Below are 22,189 nucleotides of genomic sequence, written 5' to 3' on the forward strand. Positions count from 1 at the left end.
TTGTTTGGAGTGTCGTACGTTGTTTGTGTTGGGACTCCCGTGGCGCACTAGAGGACGCATTCCAACAGCGCCTGCCCGGCAGCTCCATCCGATCGCCTGCTCGTGCGGCGCCCCGGCGGCTCAATCCTGGCGCCCAGCTCGCCGGCATGATGCGTGTGTGTGCGCGCGCTCTATGTGCTTTGAGCAGCTTAGCCGGCACGCTGATGTGTGCCGGTGTAGTGCGTGCGTGCTCTAGCGCCTGGGCGTGCCGACGTGTGTGTCTGTTGTATGATCTGATCCGTGTAACTGGGGAAGAAACATACTGAAAAGTGAGACCCGTACGAGAACGGAACACATGGACGCTATGTTTTTGGCGATTCTCATTCTGCACACTAGCTGAAAAATGCCCCTACAAAGACTACAAGGACAACTCAGAAGCAGGACGAATGCACCAAATTCAACCAATGCTTCGTGCTCATAGTTTGCTACCCCAGACGATCATGTTACCACCAAGACCTGAACCATTTTAAGCGCCCCCAACATCGTATGCCATATCACGATTAAGTTGATGCCTACACTTTACTGATGATTGTTGGTTTACAAGATAGCTAAACCCTTCATGTCTGCACTTTATTGGGGATGTACTTACTTTACATGGATCTTATTCCAGTACTCAGCTCAATAGCATGACTCACATTGTGACAGCATGGTTCAGATGATAGTTCCAGCCTCTCAGAATGACCCTGGGCTTGGATCCTTCGGGAGCCTCGAAGGAGATGTCGGTTGTCATCTTCTCCCCAGGGGTGAGCGAAAAATAGTTGTCTGAGTAGTGTACCGGAAGGATTCTAGTGTCCCTGTAGTTCTCCCCAGTGGATGATTCAGAGGTGTGCACTGAGAAATGAAGGAAAAACGCTACACCTGAATCGGCCCCGTTAACCTCAAGTGTTCTTGGTTTGTCACCTGATCTTGAGAGATCAATGTTCCTGTGAATTTTGCTCCACAGACCACTTTTCTGTACCACACAAGTAGTTTCTTCGCTAATGCTGTGGAGACCATTTCCATCCTCTAGTCCCATAGTTGAGGCAGAGGTTGCGCTTTCAGCTGCTGATTTCTTTGACTTGTTCATTATGGACATTCTTACCTTGTATGTGCCGCCTGAGACAGAAACTACAGACCTGATCTCGAGCGGAATTGTCTTCTGCCGATATACTTCCAACAACTTGTAGTCTTCCCCAGGAAGATGTAGCCAATAGAAGTTTCTGGAGAGTACTTCCTTGTCTGAAAGCCTGAAGAGTTTAAGCAGTAGAAAATAGACAGGCTTGGCGTCCTTCATCTTAGGGTATTCCATCTCCATAATTTTCTTCACTTTCTTTGGAGGTGCCATGAATTTCTCAGTAACTTTGTAATATGGGGATGCACCGTCAAGATCCCATACTGAAATTTCTACAGCCACGTCTGTCAGCTCACCGGACGTAGTGTTTACCACCTGAAAAAGGCACTTTCCATGTATTAATTTCTAGGAGGTTTGGTTGAGACAACTGTTCTAAGTTGCAGAGAGTACCTCTATGTTGTTACTGGCCAAATTCAATTGGACATGAATTGGCTCAGCAGCAGAACGGCAACCATAGAACCCGGCAGTTTGGTCTTGGAGATGATCATAGAACTGTCCTCGTAGTCCAGTCCATGGATTTTGCGTCTTCCAAATTAGAACACCTGTGAACTTTGTCCACATGAAAGAAGTCCATCCTTCCAGGAGAGCTCTGTACTGAACATAATTGACCAATTGTGCCTGAAGGTTAAGGATAGCATTAGAGAGAAAACTACAATGCTCTGCTCTGAATCATAAAGCTCCAACGTACGAAGAAATTACTTTTTCACAGAAATCATCAAGATCTTTTGGATGGCCATATAGTTCAATCTGATCATGCACCTTCCCCGGTTTCGAGTAGGGAATGTACTTGTGGTAATCCCATATTGGGTTTGGGACTTCTTCTATGTACCCATCAATTCTCTTCTTAAAAATTGGAATACTCCACCCTTCTGGAGGCATTGTTGCTCTAATTGTTGCAGCAACTGGAACCCCCACAGAACCAACTTCAGGGTTAAACCCATATTTGTAGAAACTATTCTTGAAAAAGCTCTCTGGATACTGAATCTCATATGGACCATCAGTGAAGTCACCTTTCCCATCAGCAAAACCATCCCACATCGAACCTTGGACATACGCCCTAGTACCATCCAGGTATTTACTTGGGTCAGTTGGGTCCTGCGATAGATACTTTCCTTGATTTTTTGTTGCCTGGTTGCTCAAAAACATAGGATGTAGCTTCAAATCATTCTTCAGTGCTCTGTTGATGTCAATTGGTGGGACTTGTTCATTACCACCAACCCATAGAGCTAGACTAGCATGATTCCTAAGTAACTTGACAGTATCTCTAGCACACAGAAGAAAGAGAGCATGGTCCAAAGGACCATCTGGGTTTGATACTGGAACTCCACGACCATCAACATCTCCAGTTATCCAGAATTCCTGCCATACCTATACCAAATGATTTGTTCCTGTAAGTAAACACAAAAACGGCACCAAACCAGAGTAAATATAAATATGTAAATTACGAAAGAGAACTATTCCCCTCCACTTTTTATTAAAAGATATGTCGAAATTCAGAATATCTTCACATAATCAACTAGATGTACGTTATGAAAATACATCTAACCCTAATTGTCAACCCTGTCAAGGCAAGGAATTCCAGCAACCAGCTCGTAACTATCAGCTTTCTGAATCCTAAAAGGGAGTAAAGGTGCAACCCTTTATACTCTTCATGGCAAACTAATGTCTTACAATTTATATAAGAAAACAGGAAATATCAATTCACAGGGACAAATTTAACCCTACCATCAAACCATATACATCACAAAAATGGTAAAAATCAGGCCTCTCTGCTAATCCACCACCCCAACAGCGAAGCATATTGAAGTTCATGTCAGCATGGAACTTGATATCGGTCATGTAGCGCTTCTTTGTTAGTCGAAGCAGGCCATCTGACAGTATCCAGTTCCCTCCTCGGATGAAAATAGGCTCACCATTTATCATGAAGATCCTGCAGATGAGGTAAATTTGCACTGCCATGTTTTCATGAGCACAAGTACTACCACACACTGAAACATAGAAGAACTAGTTACCTCCCACCAGTAGAATCATCAATAGAACTCTCAATCTTACGGAACCCAAAATAATGACTCCATGCATCGGACTCTCCTAGTCCATTGACATCCACACTAATTTCAACATTGTACAGGGATTGCTTTCCCATGCCATTTGGCCACCACAGGTTTGGCTTATAGAAGAATAACTGTCAATGTTCATATAACAGAGTTAACTAATCTGCTTATTTCGGATGTTCTGGCAACCAAATAATTATCACTAAAAATAGTCATCACTCAGGGACAAAAAAAAAAGGCAGCCCGGTGAGAACCAAAAAAACTTGTGCCAAAATAATGGATGCGAAGAAGAACAAAAGGCCTTGGACACGTGATGGATCCTGAAGCGAGGCTGTTTCCAGGACTCGAACCCATGACCTCATGGTCACAAGGCAACAGCTTTAGCGCTAAGGTTCTTGTGACTTTAAAAATGAGAAGTATGGAACAAGGAACGCTGAATATTTTCTGCTTAAGAGGTATGAGGATGACAAAGGTACTTCTTTACTTACCATAACACTAGGGCCAGTTTTTCTCACGAAAAGGAGGTCAAACCCTCAGCCTCTGCATCATTGTGATGCACACACCATTTTTATTAATTATTAAACGGAGTACAGAACAAATGCAATTACGAGTGTGTTCTGGTCCTCTAATATGCTACACTAACTCAGTTCTAGAAGAAAAAAACTGTTAAATCCAAAAGAAAGTATACATGAGTAGCTATATCATAATCATGATAAAAATAAGAAAATTAACAAAGGAACGCCAGAGTAAGGTGCAACATGGAAATTAACTTACTGACTTACAGGAGGAATAGTGTATTCCAGAACTGAACTAGGAGGAATTGATATGGCATAACTCTGAAGATGTTCCACCAAGCAAATGTCCCCCTCAAGTTCAGCAGAAACCTGAATTTTTAAACTACAATCTGCGAGCCATGAACTTTTGTTCTCCAACTGAAGTGTACAATGTAGGTACGATCTCTTAAAATCGTCATGAAAAGTTGAAACCAGATGGGGGTCGATTATGTTCACAGCCTGCAAAGGGGAAAATTGTAAATAGAAATACTCAAATAAGTGATATCAATTGACATAAAAACTATACAATAAAGGAGAAAATAATAATAAATGAGAACATGCCTACTAAACTCACCCCAGTTATGCAAATCGAAACTTCATCCCAGATTCCCGTGTTCCTATCCCTAGGATGCCCAAAAAGAAAGAATTGAGAAAATTATGACTGTTGCAAATTGTTACAAGTATGATCAGCTCAGAAAAAATGCCGCTCCAGGCAATCGTTTTGATTTGTAGTAAAACTACAGAAGCAACTATAGCATATTTGGAACGAATTTGCAACCATAACAAGGACATCAGATATTGTTGGCACTTGGAGTAGTCTCCACTACATGGATGATACATTTGCCTGATCATGACTTTCAGTGTGATCATTGTTGAATCAATCATGGAACTACCAAGCACGTCGGGTTAATTGAGTTAAGAAAACTAGAAAAGTTAGGCCAACATTGATGCAAAAATTATTAGATTATGGCAGATGATTTATTTATTTTTGGTCATTGTAATCAAAATGGGAGAATGGAAATTTGATACAGAGGCTTTCATGGATTTGAAGGAAATTTTGATGCATATGTTCAGTTAGTTTTTATAAGAAATCAGAAACATCATAACTAAATTGCATATTGATGCAATTATGTATATTAATAGAATATTGGATTTCCATTTTAACATGTAAAAAATATTCATATGACGATCTAGTTATGAGATTTTCAAATGACTCAAAAGGACAGAAAATGCTTTGTTATGTGGTCCATGCTGAAAGTCAAGAAAAACACTGCACGAAATGTTTCTAGTTCAGCACATAGCATTTACGTTCTTCATGGAGTGAGTGTCAACCAGTCATAAAAAATCATACAAACATGTTTTTCCTGATAATGAGCAATATATTAATTATCAAGCTGATACCAAGTACACCTGGTGTCTGTAACAACACAATGTCAAGAGCTAGTAGAGACATCTAGGATGCACACAGCCAAAAAGGAATATATAATTATTGTTAGAAGAAAATTAATTGGGAAAAATAATGAGATTAACAATAACAGCATTACACAGATATCACCAACAACCTTATTGGGCACATCCAATCCCATCCTTCAACATATTGCGTAGCAACATCTTTTCCAATCTGAAATGGACCATGTCGAAAGGTAAGATCATGCACATGCCATGAGCTGTCCCACTTAGCAACAATATTCCTTTTTAAAAAGTGTATCGAAGATGAAGTAGTTTGGAATTAACGCAACTATATGATCATGAGTCTTTGAAACCTTTTGCGAAAAATAATTGGTACCTCATGATCACCACCTTGACCTCCCTGAGGAGGAATCTTGCCAGGATGATCAGGAGGATGAACGAGGACAGCAAGCTGATTGCTACCCTCAGGATGAAGAACTTCAGTAATATCAAGGGTGTGCCTTCGGAACATTCCTTTTGGAAGTATCTCTTTGTGTCCATTTATGTACACTTCTGCTGAGTAGTTTACTCCACGGAAATTTAAACTCACGTGCTGGTTTGCTGCCTAAAGATGGAACGAAAACAGAAACACTTGATATGTTAAGCAGATATGCACTAATGTTCTAGAATGACAAGTGCATTTCATTCGGTGGAGTGCCAAAATTATAGTACCCCTCCAACAAGTCAAATCACACCAATTATGAGCAAAGTGCTAGTAGTTTGGATAAGGCAAAATGCAAGCATATCCCATAACCCCTTACACTGCTGTAATTTAAAGTGCAAAATGTGGCACAGTAAAGAGTAAAATGGACGTTATATCGTAGAGATAGTTCAACTGTTGCCACTAAACGACTGCCTAAAATAACTTTACTCCACTAGGATCATGCTACATTCCTTGTTAAGCAACTGCGTAATCAGCTAATCCACAGAGAATCAGCGTGGAGCTGCATACCGGAGCACACTGGAAGGTGGTGAAGAACCAGAATGTGTAGTAGTCCCTCCCGGAATCGGCGATGTCGATGATTGCCTCGTTGTTCAGCCCGTAGAAGGGGTCCGGAATCAACTTGTTTTTTAGAAGGGTCCCCAGCACGCTGCATTCAGAAGCATCCAAGGCCCTGAGTTTGCTAGTCAAGCAAGGACAGCGCCCCAAATAAACAAAGCTTGCGGTATTATTTTTAAACCCAGACCGTAGATACTCCTAGATTACTCCGTAGAAGAACAAATCCCCACGGATCACAACTACCGGCTGTGGCAGGCGTAGATATTATCGCGGAGGGAAATCGGCGGGGACGCCGAGGAGAAGCACGTACGTTCCGGGGACGGCGGCGTGCATCCACGGGGCGGCAACGGAGGCGTCCGGCGGGTGGGTGGTGGTGAGGTCGACGCCGGTGAGGGACACCTCGGTGGAGCGCGCGGCGAGCCAGCCAGTGTCGAGCACCAGCTTGCCCACGCTCGCCGCCGCCGCAGCAGCAGCCTCTGCCGACATCTCGCCGGATCGCTTGCTCGGGTGGATGCCGCGCTCCAAGCGGAAGAGGTGGGATGATGATGGAGCGTGCGGTGGCCCGCCGGCGGTGGGTTTTTGTTTTCGGCGGAGGCGGGGCCAGGGGCGGGTCACGGGTGCTGAGATGGGGCCGGGCGCAGAGGCAGTCACGCAAGCTGCCGGGAATCGGGAGAAGAGATGGGAAAGTGTGGGATCGGCTGAGCTCAATGCCTCCAGCTACGAAATGATTTTCGTTAAAAAAATACTCCCTCCGCTCCTAGGCACTTTTTTTTTGCGAGTAAGACTGGGGATCTAGGGAACTGGAGTACAATCCAGCCTACCCAAGTCCACAACTTCCGGGGACCAGGGCCTAACCAAACTACTGTTCTACCTTCAGTCCTAGCAAATTTAGCTGAACAATTGCTAACCATATTTTAATTACGATTGATATGAATAACACTAGTCGCACGAAGTGACATCAAATGTTCAATCTCATTCACCAAGGAGGCAAATATAGACCTATATGTATCTCTGTTCTTTTTTTGGGGGGAATCAGAGAGCTTTATTCATATAAATGCATTCTTGAAACAATCAACCAAGAGGATGAACAACAAGAAGCTAAGAGTTTTATCTAGTCAGTTGTCGGTCACATTCGATGTACAAATACGTTTTGCACATAGATGCGTCGTAAGGTTTGCTGACGTGCTGACGTGCTAAATAACAAAAGAGGTAAAAAATCAATAAGCTCTCCTATCTCTATTAGTAAAGGAGTCACAATTGAACGAGAACTGTGACGAGTGTTCGAGAGTGTTACCAACTCCATGCAATCAACTTCCATAATCACATGCAAGAACCCTCGAGGAGAAGCAAAACGGACGTCATCTCGCAAGGAAAGATCCTCCATGATCAAGGGGTCCGAGATCCCCAAGTGTGGCTTGCACCATGCGCCTAGGAGGGCCAAGGACGAGCGAGCAACTCCTCCGGCACCTCCCTTCCATCTGCCAAATCGAGGGCTCCATCCGTGGTGATTTTTACAAAACCATCGTGAGGCGGCCGCCACCCAAAGCCCGACAATACCAGCGCATCCTTGCATGGTAGATGAAGGAGCGCAATAGCCTCCTTCGTAGCTCTAATCGACGATGTGGGATCTCTCCCTTCTTCACCATGCTTGATACGATTCTTTGAATGACAAATAGACCACATAATGGTAGTGATCTTAGCACGATCGTCATCAGTAAATCTGGGATCACATATGATATATCACGCCCATGAGCTTGGATGAAGACGTAGTCCAAACCATGCAAATGCCTCCTCCCAAAAGCGTTGAGCATGTGGGCAATGAATTAGCACATGTTTCAGATCCTCATCCATAGCTAGACATACTTTGCATCGACGAAACTCTGCAATATGTCGGTAATTGAGAGTGGCCTCATGTGGAAGAATCTCGCGAAGAACTCTCCACCAGAAAACTCTCACTTTGGAATGACATTCATTTTCCACAAGGCTATCCACAAGTGTTGATCATCCTTTCAGGTCCCGACCATCCCTTCCTCTAGAGTAAATCACTCATTCTAAGTCACAAGAGCACGTTACGCCATCTTATAGTGTAGTTGTCAGATTTTTCAAATGCCCAAGCAAGCAAATCGTCGCCTGCTCACTGTCGAATAGGAATGTTAAGAATGGCCTCGGCATCCGGAGCAATGAAATTATCCCTGACCACATCCTATCTCCAAGACCAATTGGTTGTATCGATGAGGTCCGCCACCCGCTCGATGTTGGTGTTCGGTGGCCTAAAGAGAGGTGTCATGGATATTGTTCATGGAATCCATTTGTCGGTCCACATAGAGATGATGCTGTCATCTCCCACACGACAGATCAAGCCACTTCGTAGGGTGTCCCTCCCCGCCATGGTCGCCTTCCAAGTGGCGGAGACCGACTTGGGCGTAGTAGCATGCATGAAGTCCGTATCGGGGAAGTAACGTCCCTTCAGTACTCTTGCACATAGGGAGTTAAGGTTTGTCAAAAAACGCCACCCGTGCTTTCCCAGCATATCAAAATAAAACAGATGCGGGTCTGTGAAGCCCATCCCGCCCTTACACTTGGGTGTTGCCAACTCTTTCCAAGACACCCAATGTAGTGATTTTTTTGTCAAGAGAGCTACTCCAAAAATATTTAGGCATGGGAGAAGTTAGACTCTTACAAACTTTCTTGGTTAACAGAAAAATGCTCATTGGGTAGGTGGGGGTAGCTTGAACCAGTGATTTCAACAATGTCCCGCGGCCTGCACAAGCTAATAATTTCTCCGACCACCCCTGAACTTTAGAACGGGCCCTCTCACTGATGTAGTCAAAGGTTCCACTTGTAATCCGACCAACAGCAATAGGGAGACCCAGGTATTTCTCGCTAAAAGCCTCAACCTGAATGTTCAAGGTTGCCTTCAAAACTTGCCTCAGAGATGTTGGTGTATTGGAGCTGAAATAGATGGAACTTTTATCTGTGTTAATACACTGACCCGCGGCATCTCCATAGATTCTCAAAATTTCATTCAACCGCAACGCACTTGGATTACTCGCATTGATGAAAATTAAACTATCATCTGCAAATAATAAATGGGTGACCCATGGTGATCTATAGCTCACTCACAAGCCCCTGTCAATAGTGCCACCATTGTAATATTTCAACAATGAGGAAAACCCTTCAGCACACAGCAGAAATAGATACGGTGACACTGGATCACCTTGTCGAAACCCTCTAGTTGGTGTGAAATATGGAAGCAACTCCCTATTTACATGCGCCGAAAACCGTACAAAAGAAACGCACTTCATTATCAGTCTCACAAAGCACATACTGAAACCCAACCGAGACAATATTGCTTCGAGATAATGCCACTTGACACGGTCGTAAGCCTTCATCATATCAAGCTTGACCACACAAGAAAAATTATTCCCCTTCTTCCTCCTCTTCATAGTATGGACACTTTCATGTGCGACTAGTACGTTATCTGTGATGAGCCATCCGGGAACGAGAGCACTTTGTTCTTCACTAATGATCACATCCATCATGTTTCTCAAACAAGTCGTGATAACCTTAGCTGCAATCTTGTACAACACCGGGGCACAGAGCTATATGACGATACTATGAAATCGATTGGGGGTGGCGTACCTTGGGTATTAAAGTAATGGATGTATCATTCAAACCGGTTGGTAGCTCACCTCCATTGAGAAAATCCAACACTGCCAAAGTCACATCATTGCCCAACAAATCCAAATGATGTTGATAAAACCCTGCAGTAAAACCGTCCACGCCAGGAGCTTTGGACGGCGCCATCTGAAACAACGCCACTTTGACCTCCTCTCGTGTGCAGGGTTTATTGAGATGATCGTTCATAGCCTGGCTTGCTTTCACACACACATGCCATAATAGATGACTAGCATAAGCAAATCCCTGCAATTGATACATGTGATGATAGAAAGTTTGCACCTCCAGCTTGTCCTCACTTTCAGAAGCACATACCGAGCCATCCGCTCGTCGAAGGCCTAAAATCTTGTTCATTCGTTTGCATTGTGTCGCTTGTGCCTGAAAATAGGAAGTATTCATGTCTCCCTCATGGAGCCAAGGAACGCGAGATCGCTGTCGGAGCCACGCCTCTTCTTGATGTAAAGCATCCTTCAGTTTTTTGACGACACTTTTCTCCTCCTCCGTAGGGCCCAAACCAATACACTAGCATCGAAGACGATCCAACCTCTTTTGGAGCTGCCTGACCGTGTCAGGCTTCAGAACTCCCTGGAACCCCACGGCTCTAGCATCGCGTGCGAAGTTCCCAGCACTAATGATACGTCTCCAACGTATCTATAATTTTTGCTTGTTCCATGTTGTTATATTATTATTCTTGGATGTTTTACAATCATCTTACTATAACTTTATATTATTTTTTGGGACTAACCTATTAATGGTTGAAAAATTGCACAAGTTCTTTTTTCACACTTTAATTTGTAGGAATTAATTAGAAATTGTTGAAAAAAACGCAAAAGGAGCCTTGTTGGAGGAGGACTTTGACTCTCTTGAAATCTGTCCACAAACAGTTTTTAGGGATCGTTAGTTTGACCCCCGAAGACAGCGTCAAATAGAAAAAGCTAAAACTAGAAAAGTGTGGGAAATATCTTATTACGGGATCACGAGAATTCGTCTAAAAAGGAGTTCGTATGCGATCTGGAGACCCGTTTTACTGAAGGAAAATATCTTATTACGGGATCACGAGAATTGTTGACGTGATTGAGTCCAACTATTAACATATCTGATGTATTAAGCCAAGCCACGACTTTGGAGACTGGTGAGGGCTGTGAGGAGCCCCTAGAAAGGTTCTAGAGGTGCCCGAGAACCATTGGATCAAGGATCCATCCATCGGAGGGCCATAGAGCACCACAGAGGCACATATAAGGAGAGAAAAACCCTAATTTTGATAGAGCCATCAAGAACCACGAATTTGCCTCTCCCTTGACAGCCGCCAAGAAGGGGAGAGGCTCCTCCATTGCAGCACCAAGACCAAGGAAGAAGGAGGACCAAGGGGCCGCCGCCCGTTGCCACCACCGCCGCCCGTCGCCGGTGCCGTGGCCACCATTGCCTCCATCTCTTCGGGGCTGCACCTTGCTACTGCAACAAAAGACCTTCCAACGGCGCCAGAAACAAGCGTGTTGACGAGAGACTATTCTTGTCTTGATACTCCTCAGCAACGGCACCAGGAATCCTTCTGCTACGGCTACGCCTTTAGGGACTTCCTTGGCAAATATGCAAAGGATTCCCCCGTGGCCTTGGAGCCTTGCGTTGGTGTTCCCTCGAAGCGGAAAGGATGATGTAGCACCGCGGCGGTAAGTATTTCCCTCAGTTTTGAGAACCAAGGTATCGATCCAGTGAAGGATTGTCACAAGTACCTGCACAAACACAAAGAGCTTGCACCCAACGCTATGAAGGGGTTGTCAATCCCTTATAGATTGTTTGCCAAGTGAGAACTGAAAGCAAAAAGAAACAAACCAAAGTAAAAGCGAAAGTGGAAACGATAGTTGTGAATAGACCCGGGGGCCGTAGTGTTCACTAGTGGCTTCTCTCATGAAAGCAAGTAGACGGTATATGAACGAATTACTGTCAAGCAATTCATAGAACCGCGCAAAGTCGTGACGTTATCTAAGGCAATGATTATATCTATAGGCATCACGTCCAAAACAAGTACACCGATACTTTCTGCATCTATTACTATTACTCCACACGTCGATCGCTATCCAGCATGCATCTAGTGTATTAAGTTCATGAGGACAGAGTAACGCCTTAAACAAAATGACATGATGTATATGGACAATCTCATATCTACGATAAAAGTCCATCTTGTTACCCTTGATGGCAACAACACGATGCGTGCCTTGCTGCCCCTTCTGTCACTGGGAAAGGCCACCACACGGTATGAACCCAAAACCAAGCACTTCTCCCATTGCAAGAATCATAGATCTAGTTGGCCAAACAAAACCCAAGTCTCGGAGAGACTTACAAGGATATCAAATCATGCATATAAGAAATGAGAAAAGACTCAAATATAATTCATAGATAATCTGATCACAAATCCACAATTCATCGGATCTCGACAAACACACCGCCAAAGAGGATTACATCGGATAGATCTCCATGAAGATCATGGAGAACTTTGTATTGAAGATCCAAGAGAGAGAAGAAGCCATCTAGCAACTAACTACGGACCCGTAGGTCTGAAGTGAACTACTCACGAGTCATTGGAGGGGCGATGATGTTGATGTAGAAGCCCTCCAACTCCAAAGTCCCCTCCGGCAGGGCACCGGGAAGGGTCTCCAGATGAGATCTCACGGAAACGAAAGATTTCGGTGGCGGAAAAGTGTTTTCTTGGATTGCCCTATTTTTTCTGGATTTTAGGGAATATATAGGCGAAGGAGCTAGGTCAGGGGGGCGCCAGGGAGGCCACAAGCCTGGTAGCCGCCGCCCCCTGGTGGCGGCTACAGGGCTTGTGGGCCCCATGTGGCTCTCGTGCCTTGGCCCTCAAGTCCCCTGATCTTCTTCCGTTCTGGAAAATTTTATTTCAGGGATTTTATTCCGTTTGGACTCCGTTCCAAAATCAGATCTGAAAAGAGTCAAAAACACAGAAAAAACAGGAACTGGCACTTGGCACTGAATTAATAAGTTAGTCCCAAAAAAGATATAAAAGGTACATAAAACATCCAAGTTGACAAGATAATAGCATGAAACCATCAAAAATTATAGATACGTTTGAGACGTATCAAGCATCCCCAAGCTTAACTCCTGCTCGTCCTCGAGTAGGGAAGTGATAAAGAATGAATTTTTGATGCTTTCATGCTACCTAGCATAGATGTCCTTTGTAACTCCTCTTATGTGACGTGAATGTTATGATCCATTAGATTCAAAAAAATAGTTTGCTATTGACGTGGAAACAATAATACTTCAAGCAAACTAGCAAGGTAATCATGAACTTTCAAAATAGCAAGGCCAAAAGAAAGTTATCCCTACAAAATCATATAGTCTGGCTATGCTCTATCATCCTTGCACAAAGAATTTAAATCATGCACATCCCCGGTATTGGCCAAGTAATTGTTTTCACACTTTTACTTTCTCAAACCTTTTCAACTCTCACGCAATACATGAGCGTGAGCCATGGTTTTAGCACTATAAGTGGAATGGAGTGTGGTGGAGGTTGCAAGGGAAACAAGGAGAAGATGGTCACATTAACTAGGCATATCAATGAGATGTGGAGATGCTCATCAATAGATATCAATGTGAATGAGTAGGGATTGCCATACAAATGATCCACTAGAGCTAAGAGTATGTGAAAGCTCTTAAAGAAAACTAGTGGGTGTGCATCCAACTTGCTTGCTCACGAAGACCTAAGGCAATTTTGAGGAAGCCTATCATTGGAATATACAAGCCAAGTTATATAATGAAAATTTCCCACTAGCTATATGGTGGTGACAAAACGAGAGACTCTCAATCATGAAGATCATGGTGCTTAGTAAGCACAAGTGTGGAAGGATAGTAGCATTGTCCCTTCTCTCTTTTTCTCTCATTTTTTTGGTGGGCTCTTTGGCCTTTTTTTTGGTGGGCATCTTTGGCCTCTTTTGTATATGGGCTTCGCTGGCCTCTTTGATTTCCTCACATGGGACAATGCTCCATCAATAATGATCATCATACTTACAACTCAAAACTTAGAACAATGATGACTCTATATGGAATGCCTTCGGTAGTGTACCGTGACAATGATCTAGCATGGCATAGACATTAATGGAAACATCATGCTAGCTATCTTACGATCATGCAATGGCAATGTAGACGTGGTGGCACAAGTCATGGTGGTAGTTGCATGGCAATATATCTCGGAATGACTTTGAAAAAGCCATAGTAGGTAGGTATGATGGCTGTTTTGAGGGAGGCTAATGGTGGGTTTTGTGCACCGGCGAAAGTTGCACGGCACTAATAAGATAGTGATGGTGGAAGGTGAAAGTGCATCTAAACCATGGACTCAACATTAGTCATGAAGAATTCATATACTTGTTGCAAAAGTTTTAGTAGTAACCGAAACAAAGCATTCAACGCATACTCCTAGGGGAAGGGTTGGTAGGTATAAACCATCGCGCGATCCCGACCGCCACACAAAGGATGACAATCAATAGACTAATCATGCTCAAACTTCATCACATAGCGGTTCACCATACATGCATGCTACGGGAATCACTAACTTCAACACAAGTATTTCTAGATCCACAACACCTTACTAGCATAACTTCAATATTACCACAACCACAACTCAAAACTAATTGAGATGAATCAAACTTCTCTAACTATTCAATGCACATAGAGATGGAAGTTTTCATATCCCTTTGGATAACTACCCCTTTTTGAGACTACTTTCATAGCATAGATCAACTACCAAACCACGCGCTTCCGTGGTCTAAAAGATATAAGTGAAGCACACAGAGCAAAATCAACTAGCTCAAAAGATATAAGTGAAGCACATATGAGCTGAATTGTCTACCAAAGGATATAACTGAAGCTCGACAAAATCATGGTGAGTGCATGTCTCTCTCTCTCTAGGTGTGCAGCAAGGATGATTGTGACACAACAAAAATAAAATACTCCTACGATACAAGACGCTCCAAGCAAAAACACATAACATGTGGTGAATAAAAATATAGCCCCAAGTAACGTTACCGATGGATTGAAGATGAAAGAGGGGATGCCTTCCCGGGGCATCCCCAAGCTTAGGCTTTTACGACATCCTTGAATCAACTTGGGGTGCCTTGGGCATCCCCAAGCTTGGGCTCTTGCCACTCTTTATCTCTTTATCCATAAGAACTTCACCCAAAACTTGAAAACTTCACAACACGAAACTTAAACAGAAACTCGTGATAACATTAGTACAAGAAAGCAAACCACCACTTCCTTAGGTACTGTAGCAAACTTAAATTCTACTTATGTTGATGTTGGGTTACTGTATTTTCAATCTTCCATGGCAAATACACCCCCCCCCCCGATATTATCCATAGTTTCATCAAAATAAGCAACCAACTCAACAAAAACAGAATCTGTTAACAGGAGACCAGTCTGTACCAATCTGTATACTTCGTATACTTCTGGTACTTCAAAAATTCTGAAAAATTACGACAGTCCGAAGAATTTGTGTAGCAATCAGCAGCAAAACAAATCAACTCAAAAGCTCTTACAGAAAAAAAATGAAAATTCATTCCGGGAGCAGAAAGTTTCTGTCTTTTCCAGCATGACCAAACGATCATCCCCAAGACTAATCATAACGGTTTTACTTGGCACAAACGCAAAAGAAACACACAAAAAAACACAATCATAACAGAATTATGAAAGTGTGGAAAACATAAAACAGAAAGAAAAAGGATAGATTCGTTGGGTTGCCTCCCAACAAGCGCTATTGTTTAACGCCCTTAGCTAGGCATTGATAATTCAATGATGCTCTCACAAAAGACAAGAATTGAAGCACAACGAGAGCATCATAAAGTATGTGAAAATCACATCTAAGTCTAACATACTTCCTATGCATAGGCATTTTATAGGAAAACAGATTGTCAAGACAACCAATAGTTACCATATGCAAGGAAGAAGAAAGAGACAATAGCAATCTCAACATAACGAGAGGTAATTTGGTAACATGAAAGTTTCTACCAAAATATTTTCCTCTCTCATAGCAATTACATGTGGGATCATATTCAAATTCAACAATATAGCTATCCCATAGGATATTCTTTTCATGATCCACATGCATGCAAAGTTGACACTCTTCAAAAATAGTGGGATTATAATCAACTAAAGTCATGACTTCTCCAAACCCACTTTCAATAATATTGCAAATATCATATTCATCATGAGGCTTAAACAAATTTTCAAGATCATAAGAAAAATCATCGCCCACTCATGATCATTGCAACAAGTAGTGGACATAGCAAAACTAGCATCCCCAAGCTTAGGGTTTTGCGTATTCTTAGCATGATTGTCACTAATAGAATTTATAGTGAAACCATTGCAATCATGCTTTTCATCCAAGGAGCCCTCGTGAATCACTTCATAAATTTCTTTCTTACAATTTTCAGATTCACGCATCTCAAGAAAAACTCCATAAAGATAGTCAAGTGCACTCAACTCACTAGCAATTGGATCAACATAATTGGATCTCTTAAAGAGATTAGCAAGTGGATGAGGATCCATATCACTAGATTTTCAGCAAGCGAAGATGCAAGCATATTGAAGGCACATGTCACACAAGCGAACAGAAAGCAAGCGAGAGAAAAGGGCGAGCGAAAAAAGGCAAACAAAAAAGGCAAAAGGCAAAAGAAAACGGCAAAGGAAAAAGGCAAAAGAAAACGTCAAAGGAGAAAGGCAAAATGAAAACGGCAAATGTGAAGAGGGGGAGAGGAAAATGAGAAGCAACTCGCAAAAAAGGTAAATGCAAGATATGAGTTTGTGACACCTACTGGGATAGATCTTGACTTCATCTCTCCTTCCCCGGCAACGGCGCCAGAAATACTTCTGTTACTGCAACAAAAGACCTTCCAACGGCGCCAGAAACAAGCGTGTGGATGGGAGACTATTCTTGTCTTGACACTCCTCGGCAACGGCACCAGGAATCCTTCTGCTATGGCTACGCCTTTAGGGACTTCCTTGGCAAATATGCAAAGGATTCCCCCGTGGCCTTGGAGCCTTGCGTTGGTGTTCCCTCGAAGCGGAAAGGGTGATGTAGCACAACGGCGGTAAGTATTTCCCTCAGTTTTGAGAACCAAGGTATCGATCCAGTGAAGGATTGTCACAAGTACCTGCACAAACACAAAGAGCTTGCACCCAACGCTATGAAGGGGTTGTCAATCCCTTATAGATTGTTTGCCAAGTGAGAACTGAAAGCAAAAAGAAACAAAGCAAAGTAAAAGCGAAAGTGGAAACGATAGTTGTGAATAGACCCGGGGGCCGTAGTGTTCACTAGTGGCTTCTCTCATGAAAGCAAGTAGACGGTGGGTGAACGAATTGCTGTCGAGCAATTCATAGAAACACGCAAAGTCGTGACGTTATCTAAGGCAATGATTATATCTATAGGCATCACGTCCAAAACAAGCAGATCGATACTTTCTGCATCTACTACTATTACTCCACACGTCGATCGCTATCCAGCATGCATCTAGTGTATTAAGTTCATGAGAACCGAGTAACGCCTTAAGCAAAATGACATGATGTAGATGGACAATCTCATATCTATGATAAAAGCCCATCTTGTTACCCTTGATGGCAACAACACGATGCGTGCCTTGCTGCCCCTTCTGTCACTGGGAAAGGTCACCACATGGTATGAACCCAAAACCAAGCACTACTCCCATTGCAAGAATCATAGATCTAGTTGGCCAAACAAAACCCAAGACTCAGAGAGACTTACAAGGATATCAAATCATGCATATAAGAAATCAGCTGAGACTCAAATATAATTCATAGATAATCTAATCACAAATCCACAATTCATCGGATCTCGACAAACACACCGCCAAACAGGATTACATTGGATAGATCTGCATGAAGATCATGGAGAACTTTGTATTGAAGATCCAAGAGAGAGAAGAAGCCATCTAGCTACTAACTACTGACCCGTAGGTCTGAAGTGAACTACTCACGAGTCATTGGAGGGGCGATGATGTTGATGTAGAAGCCCTCCAACTCCAAAGTCCCCTCCGGCAGGGCACCGGGAAGGGTCTCCAGATGAGATCTCGCGGAAACGGAACATTTCGGCTGCGGAAAAGTGTTTTCTTGGATTCCCCTATTTTTTCTGGATTTTAGGGAATATATAGGCGAAGGAGCTAGGTCAGGGGGGCGCCGGGGTGGCCACAAGCCTGGTAGCCGCCGCCCCCCTGGTGGCGGTTACAGGGCTTGTGGGCTCCTTGTGGCTCTCCTGCCTTGGCCCTCAAGTCCCCTGATCTTCTTCCGTTCTGGAAAAATTTATTTCGAGGATTTTATTCCGTTTGGACTCCGTTCCAAAATCAGATCTGAAAAGAGTCAAAAACACAGAAAAAACAGGAACTGGCACTTGGCACTGAATTAATAAGTTAGTCCCAAAAAAGATATAAAAGGTACATAAAACATCCAAAGTTGACAAGATAACAACATGAAACCATCAAAAATTATAGATACGTTTGAGACGTATCACACCTCTACATCAACAAATCTCTCTTTCTCACCATGATAATGTGTGATTAATCCTCCCTGGGGCTGAGGGTATGTACTAGTAGTTATGTGTTCAATTCTCTCTTCCTCGTGTTCTTGAGATGACAGGATCTTGATGTATCGTGAGCTTTATTAATATAGATGAATCATATGGAGTTTTCCCCTCTCTATCTTCTCGTGATGAATTAAGTTTTCCATTTGAAGTTTTCTTAGCGGATTGAGTCTTTAAGGATTTGTGAACACTTGATGTGTGTCTTGCGATGGGATATCTGTGGTGACAATGGGATGTTCTATTGACCCACTTGATGTATGTTTTGGTGATCAACTTGCGGGTTCCGTGACCTTGGGAATCTATGCATAGGGGTTGGCACATGTTTTCGTCTTGACTTTCCAGTAGAAACTTTGGGGCACTCTTTGAAGTTCTTTGTGTTGGATTGAACATGACGAATCTGAAATTATGTGATGCACATCGTATAATCATGCCCATGGGTACTTGTGGTGACACTAGAGTATCTAGGTGACATTAGGGTTTTGATTGATGTGTATCTTAAGGTGTTATTTTAGTACGAACTCTAGGGTTGTTCGTGACACTTACAGGGATAGCTCATAAGATTGATTAGAAAAGATAACTTTGAGGTGGTTTCGTACCCTACAATAATTTCTTTGTTTTTCTCCGCTATTTGTGACTTCGGAGTGAACTCTTTGTCGCACGTGAGGAATTTATATATGATAAAACTATGTTAGTATTGTTGGGAGAACTTGCACTAGTAAAAGTATGGACCCTAGGCCTTGTTTCCAAGCATTTATACAATGTTTTGCTCGTTGTTTACTATTTCTTACCTTGCTATTTTTATATTTTTCAGATTACAAAAACCTATATCTACCATCCATATTACACTTGTATCACCATCTCTTCGCCGAACTAGTGCACCTATACAATTTACCATTGTATTGGGTGTGTTGGGGATACAAGAGACTCTTTGTTATTTGATTGCAGGGTTGCTTGAGAGAGACCATCCTCATCCTATGTATTCCACGGATTGATAAACCTTAGGTCATCCACTTGAGGGAAATTTTCCACTGTCCTACAAAACTCTGCGCTTAGAGGCCCAACACGAGTCTACAAGAAGAAGGTTCTGTAGAAGACATCAACCGATGCAATACCCTGAAGCCCGGGCGTGCGATGTATGCCCCGCCAGGTGTCACGGACCAAGCGGTCCTAATCTGCATGGGTCTGTCAGACATTCTCATAACGGAATTGTTTCTTTGACGTTGGCCTGTCGGACAGACTCTCCTTAATTTCTGCAACCACGAAAAATGTTCAGACTCAACCGTGGGGTTGTGTCTAACTCGTATATGATGAAAGAGCTGCCTAAAATCTTCATTTGCAAAAGATTGATCTAGTATTGCCTTGACATTTGCCTCTCCTGCTTGGCGATTATCCCAAGTATAGGTTGTACCAGACCAGCCCAAGTCTTGAAAAGAGATCTCATCAACGACCTCTCTGAAAGCTCTCATATGACTCTTAGATTGTGTCGCTCTATAAAGTGCTCGCAAGCATACAAAGTTCCATTGTAATCTCCCATGCACAACCAAGTTGCATGTGGTATAGCATGAAGAGTATGCAAGAACCGCCAACTGTGATGTCGATCAACCACTCCCGAAGCTCCGTAAAAACCAGTGGACGCCATATCAAAGAACTTTGATTATTAATTTGGACAACCACATCAATATGACACTGGCTAAAATTTATTAACTCGGCTATAGCATCTCGAGACCAAAAAAGACCAATGCTACCACTAAGGCTGACACTGTCTATAGCAATAGATCCTCCAAAACCGAGTGAATGATTCAAATCCTCAACTCTTTTGCTCGAATTTTCGTTTCCATTACAAAGAGAAGAGTGGGTCCTTCCAGCTTCACAATGTTGCGAAGCTCTCTAAGTGCCTTGGGGTTCCCAAGACCCCAGCAGTTCCAACTCAAGCAAATCATTAGTCCTGGCAAGACCGCGGCGTGGTCTCTGCCGAATTTTCTGGGTGGGCTTTTTCTTCTTCGGCTCACAGTGAAACCATCACCATCTATGTCATTGCTAGCTGAATTTGTATCTTCCTTGAGCATACTTGTGCCCATACCATCAGCACCCGATCCTCCATCTGTAAGATGCAAGGTTTTCACCACTCCTCTATAGACTTGAGTACTAGCCTCCTTGCGTTTCGGTGGCTACTTGCTCTTCTGGGGGGGGGGGAACCACTTCCTCACCAATATTCCTGTTGGTGCTTGAATTTCTCGTCGTCGGCTTTCTATTTGCACGACACTTGGGCTTCCTAGAAGAACTATCACCGGAGCCTTCTTCCTAGATTCGTCCGGGGCACGAAGCTTAGAGCCAAACGGGAGCTCCCCTCTCTTATCTCGAGATCCCGGGGTTGAACAATAAAGTTCCGAGTGACCCAATCTGCCCCAGGAGAAACAAAAATATGGTAGTTGTTCATATTGAATATCATATAAATCCACCTTCCGTCTCCTCGTAGAGTTGTTGGGGAACGTTGCGTGGGAAACCAAAAGTTTCCTACGCTCACCAAGATCAATCCATGGAGATCAACATTTACGAGAGGGGGGAGTGCATCTACATACCCTTGTAGACCGCTAAGCAGAAGCGTATATAACACGGTCGATGTAATCGAACATCTTCTCGATCAAAATCTCTGTCCGTGTCGTGATCCCATCACGATCCATCCCGTGATCCCATCATGGTCCATCCCGATCTAGTGTCGAACGGATGATACCTCCATGTTCAGCACATGTACAACTCGATGACGACCTTATCTTTCTCGATCTAGCAAGAGGGGCGGAGAGGTAGCTTAGTTCTCCGACAGCACAACGGCGTGGTGGCGGTAGTGGTGGAGCTGATACGGCAGAGCTTCGTCGTGCATTGTCGAACCTATCTAGAGGATAAAGGAACTAGAGGAAGGGAGAGGGGCTGCGCCTTGGATTAGGGTGTTGGTGTCGTCTCTCCCCTCCACTATATATAGGTGTGAGTGGGAAGGGATGGTGCCCTAGGGTTACCCCTAGGGTTGGCCGTCCGCCCCAAGGTGGAGGATTCCACCTCCAACTAGGAGGTGGGGCATGGGGGAGTCCTCCTCCAATTAGGATTCCTCCCCTCTCTTCCCTCTTGGCGCATAGGCATGTGGAGGCTGGCTTCCCAGCCCACCGGGGGCTGGTGCGCCACCTCCTAGGGCCATGTGGCCCCACGGTGTGGGTCCCCCCCGATGGACCCCCAAAACCCATTCGTCACTCTGGGTACACTATAGGTAATGCCTGAAACTTTTCCGAAACCTGAATACCTCTTTCCTATATATCAATCTTCATCTCCGGACCATTCCGGAACTGATCTCATCCAGGACTCCAAACAACCTTCGGTCACCAACATACATAACTCAACTATACCGAAACATCATCGAACCTTAAGTGTGCAGACCCTACGGGTTCAAGAACTATGCAGACATGACCGAGACACTCTCCAGTCAATAACCAATAGCGGGACCTGGATTCCCATATTGGCTCCTACATATTCTACGAAGATCTTTATCAGTCGAATCTCTGTGTCAAGGATTCAATCAATCCCGTATGTTGTGCCCTTTGTCCATCGGTATGTTACTTGCCCGAGATTCGATCGTCGGTATCTCCATACCTAGTTCAATCTCGTTATTGGCAAGTCTATTTACTCGTTCCATAATACCATATCCCGTGACTAACTCCT

The 22,189-nt window shown here is 43.6% G+C and overlaps 1 protein-coding gene across 1 annotated transcript; it reads right to left on the bottom strand.

Moving 5' to 3' along the window:
• Positions 1 to 533: 533 nt before the first annotated feature.
• Positions 534 to 6,889, bottom strand: LOC123442362 (mannosylglycoprotein endo-beta-mannosidase). The gene is made up of 11 exons (XM_045118382.1): positions 6,515 to 6,889; positions 6,157 to 6,295; positions 5,542 to 5,769; positions 5,318 to 5,376; positions 4,330 to 4,378; positions 3,984 to 4,214; positions 3,163 to 3,332; positions 2,876 to 3,080; positions 1,850 to 2,518; positions 1,541 to 1,768; positions 534 to 1,465 (listed from the first exon to the last, which is right to left on the bottom strand). Exons 1-11 carry the CDS (start codon positions 6,688 to 6,690, stop codon positions 671 to 673), a joined length of 2,949 nt encoding a protein of 982 aa, XP_044974317.1. The 5' UTR covers positions 6,691 to 6,889; the 3' UTR covers positions 534 to 670.
• Positions 6,890 to 22,189: the final 15,300 nt, after the last annotated feature.

The sequence above is a fragment of the Hordeum vulgare genome, chromosome 1H (assembly GCF_904849725.1).
Source record: "Hordeum vulgare subsp. vulgare chromosome 1H, MorexV3_pseudomolecules_assembly, whole genome shotgun sequence".
NCBI classification, from domain to species: domain Eukaryota; kingdom Viridiplantae; phylum Streptophyta; class Magnoliopsida; order Poales; family Poaceae; genus Hordeum; species Hordeum vulgare.

Bases quoted from the DNA above. Each gene is read 5' to 3' on its own strand.
- LOC123442362 (XM_045118382.1), bottom strand. From the start codon at position 6,690: ATGTCGGCAGAGGCTGCTGCTGCGGCGGCGGCGAGCGTGGGCAAGCTG. The intron at 5,770-6,156 runs GTATGCAGCTCC...TTCCATCTTTAG, and splicing joins CCACCTTCCAGTGTGCTCCG to GCAGCAAACCAGCACGTGAG. The intron at 2,519-2,875 runs GTAGGGTTAAAT...CATTTGGTATAG, and splicing joins GTGATGTATATGGTTTGATG to GTATGGCAGGAATTCTGGAT.